This window comes from Xyrauchen texanus, chromosome 19 (assembly GCF_025860055.1).
Source record: "Xyrauchen texanus isolate HMW12.3.18 chromosome 19, RBS_HiC_50CHRs, whole genome shotgun sequence".
NCBI lineage: Eukaryota > Metazoa > Chordata > Actinopteri > Cypriniformes > Catostomidae > Xyrauchen > Xyrauchen texanus.
In genome coordinates, this window is record NC_068294.1 from 11,172,177 (window position 1) to 11,188,301 (window position 16,125).

Below are 16,125 nucleotides of genomic sequence, written 5' to 3' on the forward strand. Positions count from 1 at the left end.
CACTTGAAATTGTTATACTAGCGTCATTATTTACCCTGGATAAACATAATCCTCAGTTATCTTTTTCATGTTTCACACTGTTCATACTGTACCCTGGATTTGTAATTAGTCCTGGGTAAGTTTCACACCTTAAATTTATAAAGTGGGTATACATTCATATTTGCATATTTATGAGGTCAGATACATTTATTAGACAAATACAGCTTTGGATGAGCATGCAACCTGTGTTAATAATTGCTTATCAATGAAATCGCTTAACTGTGAAAATGTGTCCAAGATAATCTGCTCTGTCTTCTGTCTCCTGAAGCATACTACAAAAACACATACAAAAGTAAAGCTGTCTCTTCATCACGTCAGTTATTACATTTACATTTATGCATTTGGCAGACGCTTATATCCAAAGCGACTTACAGTGCAATTATTACAGGGACAATCCCCCGGAACATCATGGAGTTAAGTGCCTTGCTCAAGGGCACAATGGTGGTGGCCATGGGGTTCGAACCAGCGACCTTCTGATTAATAGCCCTGTGCTTTAGCCACTACGCCACCACCACTCCACCACTCCACATTACATTGGTTATCATTTCACAGTGCGTGAAAGTTTATGGGACTATACAATGGGCATGAACATTTAATGAGGTAAGCACTAAGGCAGTTTTATGATTGGTTGTCTGTTGCCAAACAACTCGCAGTAACTTTCTAACATTGTAACATTTCACAATGTAAACCTTTATCACTGCAATTCGACATTAACCCCTCAAAAGCAATGCTAACCCTGTTTCAGAGTTACAAATGTGAAATGTTGCATGACCCAGAGTTAAAAGTGGCCTTAACCCAGTGTTTAAAAATATAAACACAGTGTGAAAAGCTCTCTATTTGCCACATGTTAACTGCGAGTTTGCAGGAAATATTTGTTTTGTGCAAGGGCCTAGCATCCACATCAGCTGAAGGAGTGAAAGTCTCAGATCGCCTCTTTGTCTCTCTTTCACTGGTGATATATTTGGATTGGTGAGCTGAATGTTTGCTGTATCTGGTTTTCTCTCAGGGCTGCCGGTGATGCAGGTGAAGATTGACATCTCAAGACAGCAGGTAGAGAAGATCTTCGGCCTGGAGGATTACTGGTGTCAGTGTGTGGCCTGGAGCACTACAGGAACCCAGAAGAGCCAAAAGGCATTTGTGCGCATCGCCTGTGAGTTCAGCTTTGCAATATTATGATGCAAACATTTTGACTGAATTTTTGATTGAACTTCACTTTTCCAGTCATTTTTGCAATTACATTGAACCAACTGGTCTCAAGGTGATTTTTACTGGATGTATAAAGTCAGTTCTCTCTCAAGTTCACACAGATATGCTAACAGAGTAATCACTGGTGTAGTTCATCACATTAACTATTAGCTATATAGTTTTATCATTTGAAACCTATTTTGTGTAATTATTTTCTTAAATTTAGCTTGTGGCATCTTTCTGTAAAATTAAAGCTACTTGCTTTGATAACTTGTTATCAAATGCAATGACATATACATTTGTAAGTGTGGCTTAAGTGTCTAATTACCATTTGGGGCCACTGTATATGGATAAATAGTAACAAGTATGTTAAAAACAAGCATCTCTAATTAAATTAATTTGTCTCTAATGTCTTTATAGTGTTCTTTAATGTTTTTGCCCTGTGAAGTCAGGTCATTTTTATTTGTATAGCGACTTTCACAACACACATCATTTCAAATCAGGCATTAACAGAAGATAAAACTGTAATATCTATAATGTCTTAGTCATCATTGTGTAGTTTGATAGTTTAAAAATAAGTAATTAAATCATAATTGTATTTATAACCCCAGTGAGCAATCTGAAGGCGACTGTGGCAAGGAACACAAATCTCCATTAGATGTTGGTTAATGGAGAAAAATAACCTTGGGAGAAACCAGAATCACTGTGGGGGCCAGTTCCCCTCTGGCTAACATCATGAATATAATACCAATATTACTTATGTATAGTGCAAGTCATGGTTTTTATTATTATTAAACTAAGTAAGTGTTAAGGGACAGTGTTTAAACATAGATTTTGTATGACCTGTAAGATTAATGACCAATGTCTTTGAAGTCTTTGCAGGCTTTTGTTTGGTTTGACAATTCCTCATTTGCATAGCGGTGGTAGCGGTCTGCTAAATAGGACATAAACCATGCTGATGAAACTCCACAAATGCTAACATAATTCTCTAGCCTATGTGATAATATATCATGTCAAAAACTAAGATCTAAAAGCACTAGATGTAAAATGCAGCCGCAATCAGATGATAAGAGTAAGTAATTTGTAACGGATAAGTGCCATCTCTGTACTGTGTTGAGGCCTAAATCCTGACTGAAATTGTTCATATATACTATTTATCTGTAGAAATTAACATAGTTGGGAGGATACTCGCTTTTCTAGTATTTTCAACATAAACTGGAGATTTGAAATCAGTTTATAATTAGCCAATTCCCCAGGATCAAGTTGTGGCTTTTTAATAAGTGGTTTGATAACTGCCATTTTAAGTTTCTTGGGACATGTCCTAAGGATATTAATAAAAAGTTCTAAGATTACAGGGCTTTGTTGTGGCTTTTGATGTTTTGATAAGTTTTGTTAGCTCTTTGTGACCTATGACAGCGAAGGATTGAAGTTACACGTGAGGAACATTTTTATATACTTTTTTTTTGAGGTGCCATGACAGATTATTGTATAATTTAAATTTTATTTCTGATTATTTAAATGTTATCAGTAAAGAAATTCATGAAGTCATTAATCTTGTGCTGCGACGTAATTTCTGGTTCTGTTGAGGCTTTATTCCTAAACAATTTAGCCACAGTACTAATTTACTAATACTAAAAGTACTATTTTCTATGCGTTTACTAAAATATGCTGACCTGGCAGCTTTTAACTGTAGGTACAAACACTATCATTCCATGTACCACGAAATACCTCTAATTTTGTATTCTTCCACCTTTGCTCCATTTTCCGAGCTGCTCTCTCGAGAACATGAGTGTGATCATTGTACTATCAAGAGTGCTAGAGATGACCGTATTTATATTTTCTGTTATTTCATAAATAGCATTTCACAATGCTTTTGGGTTTACTGAGTGTCTGAGATAGATCTGAAAGATTATTAGTGAAGCTATCTTTAGTGGTCGAAAGAATAGTTCTACCTGAAAGATAGCGTGGTGTAGATTGAGTAATATTAGCTGATCTCAGCATACAAGAGACGAGCTATTTATCAGAGATGTCATCAATCTGCGGCAGAATTTCGATATTATCAACATCAACTCTACTGGCCGGTAAAAGCACTGTAAAACTAGCGATAGAAGATTATTGCGGAGGAAAACCTGATGCATGCTGAAAAATGGCAGATGTCAAGGATTAAAGGCTGAAAACAGATATATATAAGCGATGCTAACAAAGCTAGCAGGCTCGAGCTAGGCACCAGCAACAACAGGTAAAATACACACAGATGAAACAGTAGAAAAGCAGAAAACCCTGAAATGCGTGGTAAAATGACAAAGGATAAAAAGACGAACGTAAGAGAATAAGAATAAGAATAAGCAATGCTAAGCAGGCTACAAACACTCGTGCAGTGTGTCTTCAGCAACAGGAACAGGAAGTCCAGTGAACCTGCAACTACCCAGTCCTAAATAGTCATAGCGATATGCTTTCTATTAAATGTTATTTCAAAATTACATTAGCCAATCAATTTAAACACTTATGTTCTGTGCTCCCTAAGGCTGATTGATTCAGTTAGTTTTATGACTTATTTAATTTTTAGTTGGTAAGTTTGATCAGGAAGAGCCAGTGGCAAGAAAATTCTGCTAATCTGCAATGTTACACTGAGTAATTGCCTCAAGAGGCTGTGTGGTTTTGATATCTCTGTGTGATAAGGCGATTAAACACCAGGAAACCACTCTGCCTCACACTGAACAAATATCAGCTAGACCCTCTTACTTTTAAGTGATGTCTAAGGGAAGAGGATACCGTCAGATTTGTGTAAACGGTGATTAAAGCATCTTGCGATCAAACTCGAATTGTGATTTACCTCTGTGTGGTGCTTATACGTAAATATTCTGAATGAATATACTGTATCCTTAACAGAAATTAGCTTTTACTCAGATTTCACTGGAATTTTAAAGGAATAGTTTCCCTAAAATTAAAATTCTGTTATCATTTCCTCATTTGCATGTTGGTCCAAAACTGTATGACTAACTTATTTCTGTGAAACACAAAAGGAGATGTTTTGAAGAATGTGCTCTTTCCCATACAATGAAAACCTTCATTGACCAAAGGCTGTCAAGCTACAAAAAGGAAAGGAAACACCATAAAAGTAACAAAGCTGTTCCATACAACTGGTGAAAAATATTCCATGGATGAGAGCCATTAGACTCTCTAATGGCTTCTTCTGAAGCCATTAGACAAAACAGAAAGAAATGTAAGTAATAATTTACTAAGGAGGCCCCAATCTGTTACTTTGTTCAGTACCGGTCCGATAATGATGTTTTAACTGGATCGGAATTTTGTTTAACGAGCTCGATCCAAATCCGATACATGTGTTAGTCATGGTCATTACCGTCAAGCTCCAAAAATGGCATAGAAGTACCATTAAAGTAGTTCATATTAATTGTGCATTAAATGTAAAGTCACTTGAAGACATATAATTGCTTTTAAAAGGCTGCGTTTAATAAATATATATATTTAATAAATGTCAGTAGTCTGCATGTGCAATGCACTTCAGTAAATGTGCGGTGCTCTGTTGTGTCACACACACACACACATAGCACGTGCGGGCTGATGACACGCTGCTGTTTTTTAGCTCTCAGAGCAGCACGCAATATGTGAGTGCTCCACACAAACTACATTTCAGATATAGATGCTCGATAGTTTGGTTCACTTATAAAAAGCATTGACATCCTAACCTGAGGAGCAATTCACCAGATTTTGAATGAAAAGAATATTAAACCATTGTGAACTAGCCCACACAGAGACACTCTAAGGTCATCGTCTTCCTGGAGTGTTCTGTCAAAATAAAAGCCCAAGGGTTTTAATTATGACTGAAATTAATAACTACTGTCAAATTAATTTCTAAAATGTATTATTAATGTTGTTGTTATTGTTATTATTTATAATAAGAAAAATATTATATATTTTAATTATTAGTTTTCCTAATTAAATCACAATAGAATTTAATTTAAATTGGTTCCAAAATAAAATATATATATATATATATATATATATATATATATATATATATATATATATATATATATATATATATATATATATCTGAGTGATTGAAAAGTGGACTCATATCCTATTACAACTGTAGTGAACAACAACAACAAAAATGGTTATGGACTATTTAAAAAATTTTCGAAATAGGCTGCTAATTTTTTATGTACCGTAATCAGTTCCACACAGTGAGGTCTAGATATTCTAAACTGATTAAGAAAAAACAACAACACTGGTATCGGTACTGGCCAATACTGAGTATTCAGGTGTTGCAAGAGAAAATGGTATCGGTACACCCCTATTATTTACTGAAAATCTTCCCTTGGACCACAGCTTGAACATTTCTCAAAATAGCTACTTTTATGTTCCATGGATGAGAGAAAAAATGTGAAAACATGAATGAGTAAATGATGACAGAAATTTTATTTTTGGATGAATTATTCCTTTAAAATGTCTTACCTATTTATCTCATTAAACTGAAATATGTCCCATTTTTAGGACACAGACACAAAAGGCTGAAAACCCACATCACCTTTCAAATGCTTTAACAAACCTCTCTGTCTCCAAGTTTTCCCTTTAAAGTCACAACAAACTCATCTAAGGACTCAATCACCATCTAATCCTTTGTGCCTCCCTTATTCCCATTAAATCCTATTTAATTAAATTGAATGTCAAAGAACCCTCTTCACCTCTTAATGTTTGCCGATGCTTGATTGGTGAAGACAGGCATGACATCTGTTTTGAGAAAACAAAATGACAGTGCCGACTTCATTGAGATAGAAATTGTCTCAAATCGATTACTATCTTTTTTCTGAAAAAAATTAACCTGTCTCAATAGACACATTTTTAGAAAAGCTGTTCTTTGCCATAACAGCAAAAAATGTTTATGCAAATATTGTTGAGAAATTGTACCATCTTTAGTCAAAAGGGGAACCACAGCCCTCCATCAAGAGTAATTCAATTTTGACAAGCAAATACAATTGCATCAACACTTGTCCCGGGGGGGTTTAGGCAGAGTGGGTGGTCGTGCGGATACTATAGCCCTAGTGAGGTATCAGGTAGAGGGGGAAGATAATGCAATTCCTTCATGTTGATGCTTTTGCCTGGGGGCAACTGAGAGCCATTCTCTGAAGCAGCCAAGCAGGCTGTAATAAGCACTCGGGTCTGTGAAATGAAGCCTTCTAACAGAGAAAGGCCACTCAATGCTCCTATAAAACTTAACAGTCCATACAACTCCAATGATATACATTGAGGAACTCTATACACACACACACACACATACACACACATACACTCTCTCACAAATAAATAAATAAATAAATAAATAACATTGATAATATTAGAAAAGTTTACATTCTTGGTATACATTTATACATTCTGGCTCTGTTTATGATAGGGATGTGAAAAACTGGGTGGGTTGCCTGACTAGTCGACAAATCTCAAGGATATTTTGAAAAGGCTGGTTCTCTTACGAGAGGTTCTCTCGTATTGCATAAGCTAGCTTACGCTATGGGAAAGATTCATCTTTTCTGAGATATTGAAGCCAAAAAATTATCCTTAATTTTGTATCATTTGTCAACGCAGTGCAGCAACTGCAGACCTTGAGCGGGCTAGCTAGCGAGCTCATTGGTTGCTCTGCGGCAACTGCTGCAGCCTATAGACGAACTTGGGCGAACTCGCGTCCAATGAGAGGCGTCCGCGCGCTTACTGCATCAATGCAGTCCGCGCGCTTACTGCAGATGATGTGGCGGAGACCGCCACATCATCTGCGCTCTCTGCCTGGGACTGGGGCATGCAGAGCTCGCCCTCGCTGAAGGCGGACGCGACCTCTGCGAGGAGCTTCCGATGTCGACCCTGCGAGCTCGACTCGAAGCGCTCAGAACCGAAGCCGCTGCGCCGCCTTCCGTTCCGCCGCGCAGGAAAAAGCGCCGCTCCCAAAGGCTGCCAGAACCAGTGATAGAAGCGACTGCCTCGCCGGAGCCTCTCCCTCGAGCATCGCTCTCACCCTCCCCGCCCCCCCCGGGACGCGCAGTTGCCGCCCAGCGGCCGCACTGCGGCCATCGCGGAGGACGAGGCGGAGGATAAGGGCTGTTCCATCATGGCTCCGCACAGCGAGGAGTGGTCAGACCGAGAAGGGCTACTCCTCCATCCCCCCGGTCGAGGATTCGGTAGCAACACACCTTTGCCCGCCCTCCGCGAGATGGCGGTCTAAGCCAGTGCTCCCGTCTAAGGCCTGCAGAGCGACTTCCGCCTATGTTGGCCGCGCCTATTCTGCCACCGGCCAAGCCGCATCTGCTCTGCACTCCATGGCCATCTTACAGATCGTCCAAGCGGACCTTCTTCGGGAGTGGGATGAGAAAGGTAGGCACCCAGAGGCTGTTACAGATCTAAGAAGCGCGACGGACCTCGCCCTTCGCGCCACCAAAGCTGCAGCCCAAGCTCTAGGGAAGTGCATGGCCTCGCTGACTGTGACCGAAAGACACCTGTGGCTAACGCTAGCCGACATGGGAGAAGCAGAGCGCTCCACGTTCCTCAATGCACCGCTCTCTCCGACCGGTCTCTTCGGCTCCGCGGTGAGTGGCATTGTTGACCGCTTTTCAGAAGTCCAGAAAGCCACCCAAGCCATGAACCTCTTCCTGCCGCGTCGCGCTAGCTCCTCTGCAGGCTGCCCACGTGACCAACCTCCTGCACGAGCCTCTTCACAGCGCCCAGCTCAACAAAGTCAGACTTCTCAGCGTCGACAGGGCGGCCGCCCTCGATCGCGCTCAGACAGCCGCCGCAGACCGCCGCCCCCCCGCGGGCCTTGGTCTAAGGTTGCGCTGAAACCTGAGCAACCGAAGTCCTCCTAGCCTTGTTGAAAAACGACGGCTCAGTCCCGCCGCGGCCGGACCACCGTCAAAGCTTCGCCCCTGTCAGTCCCCTCTCTCAGGCTACTACAGTGGTGGATTCAGCAGCCAACAAGCCGGTGATACTGCCCGCTTGCCTGCACTCAAACGCCGTTTTCACGGCGACCCAAAGAAATCTTGTAAAGAGCAAACATGCCTTATGTGTAGAAAATGTGCCCACAATCCAGTGTTCACCCCTACACACAAGCATTACACTTCCCGTGTTCCTATCAGAGCCCACTCACATAAAGCGGACACAGCCCGCTCGAGTGTTAGAGTCAATAAACGCACTCACGAATACGTGCGCGCGCCCATTCTCTGCCCGCTCTGTCACACGGCCAGCAAACACTTCTCTGTATGTAAGTCCCTTGCCCGTGACTATGCTCGCGCATCACTTAACAGATGTGACTCTTTCCCCATTCACCTCAATCGGGAAGTCACTCACAGAACAGCCTGTCCCTGCTGTCTGCGAGCAGTCATGCATAAGCACAGTAAGCGCGCTCACACATTCTGTTCAGCGCGCTGTGTGCAGCAATCAGGGCGATTTGGCCATTCACCCTCTAGCGTTATGCTTCAAAGCGTGGGAAGCTATTCCAGGGATATCCAAATGGGTGTTAAGCACAATAAAACAGGGCTATTTGCTACAGTTCGATCGCCGCCCTCCCCGCTTCAGAGCTGGCTCGAAACTATTGTGAACACGGAAGCAGCCTGCATGCTTCGTTCAGAAATAGCAAACCTTCTGTGCAAAAGGGCCATAGAGAAAGTGCTGCCTTCGCTGAGCGAGTCGGGGTTTTACAGCCGTTATTTTCTTGTTCCCAAGAAAGACGGCGGCCTCAGACCAATATTAGATCTCAAGGGTTTGAACAAGGTGCTTGCAAAAAGACCGTTCAAAATGCTTACAATCAGGAAACTCCTCGCGCATACGCACCAGGGGACTGGTTTATCTCTCTCGATCTGAAAGATGCCTACTTTCAGATTCAGATAAATCCCCATCACAGGCCATTCTTGAGATTCGCCTCGACGGCCAGGTTTATCAATACACCGTCCTTCCGTTCAGCCTGTCTTTAGCACCCGTACTTTCACGAAGTGCATGGATGCGGCGCTCGCACCCCTGCGGAGTCAGGGCTTGCGAATTCTGAACTATTTGGACGACTGGCTGATTATGGCACAGTCACATACGGAGCTTCTGTCTCACAGAACAGTTCTCCTCAGCCATCTGAACAGTTTGGGTCTTGCAGTCAATTGGACCAAGAGCTCACTACAGCCCAGTCAGGCAATTTCCTTCCTTGGAATAGAACTAGACTCTGTGGCAATGACGGCTCGCTTATCTACACAGCGCGAGCGCCGTGTTCAGTGACTAGCCGCGTCCTTTCAGATGAACAGCCTCACGCCTCTGAAAAAATTTCAGAGAGTGCTAGGTTACATGGCCTCAGCCGCAGCAGTACTTCAGCTGGGTTTACTGCGCATGCGCCCGCTTCAGCATTGGCTAAACACCCGCGCGTCTCGCCGGGCTAGGCAGATCCCCATCCACGCTCAAAGTGTATGTGGCGGCCGTCGCGGCGTTCGCTGAACCCCTGCACGGCCAGTCACTGGGAAAAAACGAGCTGGTCATCCGCTTCCTCAAGGGAGCTAGAAGGATGAACCCCCCGCGCCCCCCCATCGGTTCCTATCTGGGATCTTTCTATAGTTCTCGAAACTATGAAAGCCCCCCCCCCTTTCGAACCGCTTCAATCCGTGGATTTGAAATACCTTTCACTCAAAACCGTTTTTCTGACTGCCCTGTCATCAGTCAAACGTGTGGGAGACCTTCACGCGCTGTCTGTCAGCGCTGCGTGTCTTGAGTTCGGACCAAGTGACTCCAAGGTCATTTTAAAGCCTAGACACGGCTATGTTCCCAAGGTGATCGGTACTCCTTTCAGAGCACAGGTCATTTCCCTATCGGCGCTGCCAGCATCCGATAGCGAACGCGACGCCAATCTCCTTTGCCCAGTCAGAGCACTGAGATTGTATACTGTGCGCTCCTCCTCTTTCATACGCTCTGAGCAGCTTTTCGTTTCGTTCGGAGAGCGCACCAAAGGTCTCGCCGCCTCGAAAACAGACACTGTCTAGATGGATAGTGGACGGTATTGCTGCCGCATACGCGTCAAAAGACCTGCCATGCCCGTTGGGCATTAGGGCTCACTCCACTAGAGGCATGGCCTCATCGTGGGCATGGTCCAGCGGGATTTCTATTCACGACATATGTGTGGCAGCGGGCTGGGCTTCCCCCTCCACCTTTGTCAGATTTTACAATCTGGAAGTGCCCGCCCTGCAGGCAAAACTATTAGCGGTTTAATACGCTACAGCTCCCCTGGTGAGCTGCACTGATGGGACTCATTCCACACAGACCGGCACCGCCGCTCTGTCGTTCCCTTCCCACTATGTGCTTATGTATTACACACACACTGGCCCGCACTCTTGCCGGCCAAATATTATTTCCCCACTCACAAGGGCTCCCCCGGGTCCCCCCACCCCCGGGGCTCATGCAGTGGATGCTTGGCGCGCACGGCGTTGACAATGGGTTCCCGTAGTGTAAGCTAGCTTACGCAATATGAGAGAACCTCTCGTAAGAGAACGAATCGGTTACCTAACGTAACCTCGGTTCTCTCTAGATGAGGGAACGAGTATTGCATAGCCGGCCGTGCTCGCGCCACGAGCGACTTTCGCTTCATTCAATGAAAACCAGGGTTCCAGCCTACGAACTACACTTATATGCACTCTAGCCACGCCCATTTTGGCGGGCTTTGATGCAGTAAGCGCGCGGACACCTCTCATTGGACGCGAGTTCGCCCAAGTTCGTCTATAGGCTGCATCAGTTGCCGCAGAGCAACCAATGAGCTCGCTAGCTAGCCCGCTCAAGGTCTGCAGTTGCTGCACTGCGTTGACAAATGATACAAAATTAAGGATAATTTTTTGGCTTCAATATCTCAGAAAAGATTAATCTTTCCCGAAGCGTAAGCTAGCTTACGCAATACTTCCCTCATCTAGAGAGAACCGAGGTTACGTTAGGTAACCGATTCGTTTTGGGTTCACCGTGTTATTGTTTTCAAAGACTTCTAGACAAATGGAATGGAATGGAACAGTATGTAGAGGTTTGGAGATGTGTTGTTACCTGATTTTCAGTGATGTTTTAACTTTTATTTACTTTTGCACACATCATGGCCAACTCTAAATAAACTTTTATGCATATTTAAGTGAGTAGTTGAAATGGAATTCCAAGCATTGTCAACAGTGTCCTATACTATTTAAACGATCTAAACTATTTTAAACAGCATTTTCTTATTTTGTGTCACTTTAATGGGTAACACAATATTAGTTAACATGAACTCTCAATTAACAATACTTAATCATTTTGGTTATTCTTAATTTCTACATATACTAGTCAGTTTTTAACATTAAACATTTTATAACTTAACATTAGTTAATACAATATGAACAAACAATAAACAATTGTATTTTTATAAATGGACATTAGCCAAGATTAATAAATGCTGGATAATACACATATTCCCTTATACATGCATGTATATATTAGCCAAATACCTTCATGTTGGGAAAAAATGCTATTGGACATCTTATTTGTCATTTACATAGCTATGCAGTATAGTACTTCTTTAGTGCTTTCTATATAAAGAATTTGCTCATCACATTTGCTGTGGTTTTTATGGATGTTTTAAAATTATGACAATGTTCACACTTTCATGATTTCGCCTAGGGCACTGCCCCTTGTGATATAGGGAAGTCACGGATGTAGAGAAAGAGGCATTTTTGCAGCTTGGTTTCAATAAATGCTTTTATTGCATTGGGGATTAAGTTTTGAGTTCTGAAATGTTTAGTATGTTTTTATAGTAGAAAGACATTATATGTCAAAATATCAAAGAAAATTATAAGTCATGTCTCAGGAAAAGTGTATGCAGGTCTGTAGTCAGCACGAATATTACCCCATTTGACTTTCGTGGACATTTAAATATATTTTATCCACGATTCATCTCTGTACGCCGGCGAGTCTGATATGTGACTGGCAAGTACACATGCCTTCCTACATCTCTCATTCAGAAGATACAAATGTTTTGTCTTGTTTTCAGGCCCAATTTGGTCACAATATTACAAAATCAAAATCAGAATCAGCTTAATTGCCAAGTATACTTACATATACAAGGAATTTGTCTCGGTGACAGGAGCTTCTAGTGCACAAAAATACATAAAACAATACAAAAACAGCAGCAAGACATAGATAATAATAAAAAATTATTATGCACATACGTACATACACACAAAGACATAGTGCAGTTCTAACACAAATATATATGTGTGTGTGTGTGTGTGTGTGTGTGTGTGTGTGTGTGTGTGTGTGTGTGTGTGTGTGTGTGTGTGTGTGTGTGTGTGTGTGCATATATACATTTATCCCTTCTCTCCCCCTTCATCACTGCTTGACTTGTTATTGACTTTTGCATTTCATTGTACAGTGAAGCTGTTTCTCTCTGTACATGACACTTAAGAACTTGATGTGACTTCACAAATGTATTTTATTGATTTTGCAGACCTGAGGAAGAACTTCGAGGAGGAACCACTGGGTAAGGAAGTAGCGCTGGATCAGGAAGTTCTTCTCCACTGTCATCCTCCAGAAGGTGTTCCTCCCGCAGAGGTGAGAGGAACAAGTAAACATGTGAAAACCCAACAGCTCTGCTAATTATCCCTCTCATTAATGTATGCACACAAATACATGACCGAGCCAGATATCTGTAGCATCTTGTGACGTCTTCCCACCATAATCCATCTGTTCCGTCAGCTGGACTTGAACGAGGAAGCACACTGAGTGATTTGGCAGCTCTGGGAGTACCATCAATAATACATGTATTTTTGCACTGGTGCAGGAGTGGACCAGCCTTTGACCAGCTGTTTCCAAATGCTCAATGTCTGTCCAGACATGCAGTCCAAAACAATAACAGCAATGACAACATCATATCAGTGCTGCTTCTTTAAAGTATGGACATATTAATTATTAAACTTTTAATGTCCTAGTGCCCTAGACCTTTGACAATTCATTCTTGTTCTTTATTAATATGGAAGCAGGCCATCAAAGATGAGCATACTGCAACATTTTTTGTCCTGAAGACATGTATGGAAACTTGAGAGGAGAGGTAAAAAGGTTGATTATACAGTGCAGTTTTGTAATCCTCCTTTGTTAAAGCAAGTATTAATAATGTAATTCATATAATTGAACAGTATCAGACAAGCAAGCAGTGGCACATTGTATGTAATGTCATCATGGCTGGGATTCGGCCATACGCATTGTTTTTTTTTTTTTGCTTCAACATTCTTATTAACAATTTAATATTTATAATATTTATTTTGCTTACTTTTCCTTCACCAGGGAAAATACTTCCAAATGGACTAAAGCAGGCCTAAATAATGAATACGGACACCATAAAATGCCTGCTAAACTTTAATATCTTCTGCCCAGGAAGTGGTCTTGGGAACAGCCCAGAGCTGCTGCTGGAGCCGAGGGCATACTGAGTGTTTTCCATTCGTTTGAGCCAGATTGAAGCTGTGAAATGTTTTACCCTGTGTATATCTCTAGGTGGAGTGGCAGAGAAACGAGGAGCTGATCGACCCCAAGACTGACCCCAATTTCTTCATCACCGTGGACCATAATCTCATCATCAAACAAGCCCGCCTGGCCGACACCGGCAACTACACCTGCGTGGCCAAGAACATTGTGGCCCGTCGCAAGAGCTCTTCAGCTACTGTGATTGTCTATGGTGGGTTTCTTCTCATACTTTTGTTCCACTCTTTGATCACACATAAAGTGCCTTTACCTTTCAACAGTCTGACAAAAGTTTGGAATTGTTTGGACCCAGAGTCAGGAGTAAATTACTGAGCATCAGACTAGCTTTGATGGACAACTCTGTTTTGGTCAGACTTTGAGAACATATTTACTGACTGCTTTCCTTAATGAAAACGTACCATGATTTTTACTATAGTACTGCTAGCTGTTGTAACTATGGGATTTTTTATTATATTTTGGATTGTAGCAGGGTAAGGAATGGGCAAGGATGAGGCAGGAACTGGCTGAACAGTCAACGTAAAAAATAATGATATAAATGAACTTAAAACAACATAAAACATAAAGACACGCACAACTCGGCCACGTGCATCTCTCTCTCTCTCTCTGGTGCCTCCGGCTCATCTTTATCCCCCTCCTGGCTGATTAGCCAGTTTCAGCGCCCGGCCCCTCCCTCTTCATTACACTCCTCCATTGCCCGACTCAGGTTGGAGAAACCCCCGGCATGATGCACTCCCCTCCCTTCCTGGAGGGGGGGCATTGCCCTTCCGGCTGTGCCTGCTGGGAGGTCTTCTTCGCCTTTCTACAACCCTGGGAGAGACTAGGGAAGGGAAAAGGGAGAGGGAAAAAAACGAAGCAGAGTGACAGAGAGAGAAAAAAGAACTTGCTCGTCGGTTCCTGGACACGCTGTCACCCGGTCCTTAACAGCTCCTCTGCCCTTTGGAGGATGACAGCTCACCCCTCCCCTTGCAGACGGCAGCGGTTCCTCAGCCTCCTCCTCGTCACATGGATTTTTTGGATTATATTCATATTAAATAATCTGTTAGAGGAATGGTGGAATATACGTTTCTTTACTATCCTGTCCATGCTGAAGAGGTCATTTTACAACAGCATGAATTTCCATACTGGTTACTTCTGGTTTGGAGCAGGTCAAGGTGGTGGTCCTTCATAGGCATGTTTGTCACAAGCACTTTTAGCTGGTGAAGAGGTTAAACCACCATGAGGCTGTATGATCAAGTATTTCTTGCTGGTTAAGCTAATTAAGAAGCCTGGTTGGAGACACCAGCACATCAGCATTCAATCCAGGGGCCAAAAATATCCTTAAGAAAAAAATAATAAAGTTTTTAGGGTAAATTAAAAGAAGTTCAAAACAATTGGACCCAAATATTATGATGTGAACAGAGACCAGCAGGGCATTTGGAGGTGGGAGGAAACAAACTCAGATTTGGACCAAATTGAACCAAGTGTGAAAGCACCTTGTATCATAGCAAAAATGATCTGGCCATTTAGCATTAAAGGAAAATTCCATGGTAATTACAAGTTAAGCTCAATTGTGATCATTTGTGGCATAATGCTGATTACCACAAAAATTGTCTCGACTCGTCCCTCCTTTTCTTTTAAAAGGCAAAAATCGAGATTGCAGTTAGACACTTACAATGGAAATTAATGTTGCCAATTTTTGTAGGCTTTATAGGCAGAACTGTGAAGCTTATATTTTTATAAAAGCACTTACATTATTTAGTCTGTTAAAACGCATGTATTATTTGAGCAGTAAAGTTGATTAAATCATCATACGTGAAGTCGTTTTAGGGTTTACATCGTTGTTTTGGCAACGAAGCTATAAAATTGGATATAACTTTACACAGAAAAGGTTAAGGTGGGCGTTCTTGTGCAATTTTCAAATAACGTGTGCTAGAGCTCACATCCTTCCATGTGTCAGATCTCGCACCATGTATTTAAAATTGTGTTAATGCAAATAGTTTACACCTTGACAGTGAGTATTTTAACATTTATGGATTGGCCCCATTCAGTTCCATTATAAGCCACACTGTAACCCAGATTTATGCTTTTATTAAATAAGACTAAATTAATTGCTGTGGCAAACAAAATCATGCCACAAAGGCTGCCAAATGAGCTTGACTTGTATTGAATCCAAAATATTCCTTGAACTGTAGCTTGGTTTCTCTTAAACTGCTCATTGTAGCCAAATACAACAGAATCTCAGCATACCAATTTAGGGGCAAAGCAGACAAGCAGTGTGTGAGAAATCTCAGTAGAGCTAACAAATACTCACACTGTAGTTCAGCTTGTTGAATTAATGGCAGAAAGTTGATAATGAATTGGCTTTATAAGCTAGCTGACCTTTATTAAAATTCACAGCTGCAGAGCATC

The 16,125-nt window shown here is 42.0% G+C and overlaps 1 protein-coding gene across 1 annotated transcript in view; it reads left to right on the forward strand.

Moving 5' to 3' along the window:
• Positions 1-16,125, forward strand: part of unc5a (unc-5 netrin receptor A) — a 323,606-nt gene that overhangs the window by 210,619 nt on the left and 96,862 nt on the right. The window contains exons 3-5 of the mRNA XM_052149893.1: positions 1,046-1,189; positions 12,710-12,813; positions 13,750-13,930. Of these exons, the coding sequence (XP_052005853.1) occupies positions 1,046-1,189; positions 12,710-12,813; positions 13,750-13,930 (429 nt within the window). The remainder of the gene's footprint in view (positions 1-1,045; positions 1,190-12,709; positions 12,814-13,749; positions 13,931-16,125) is intronic.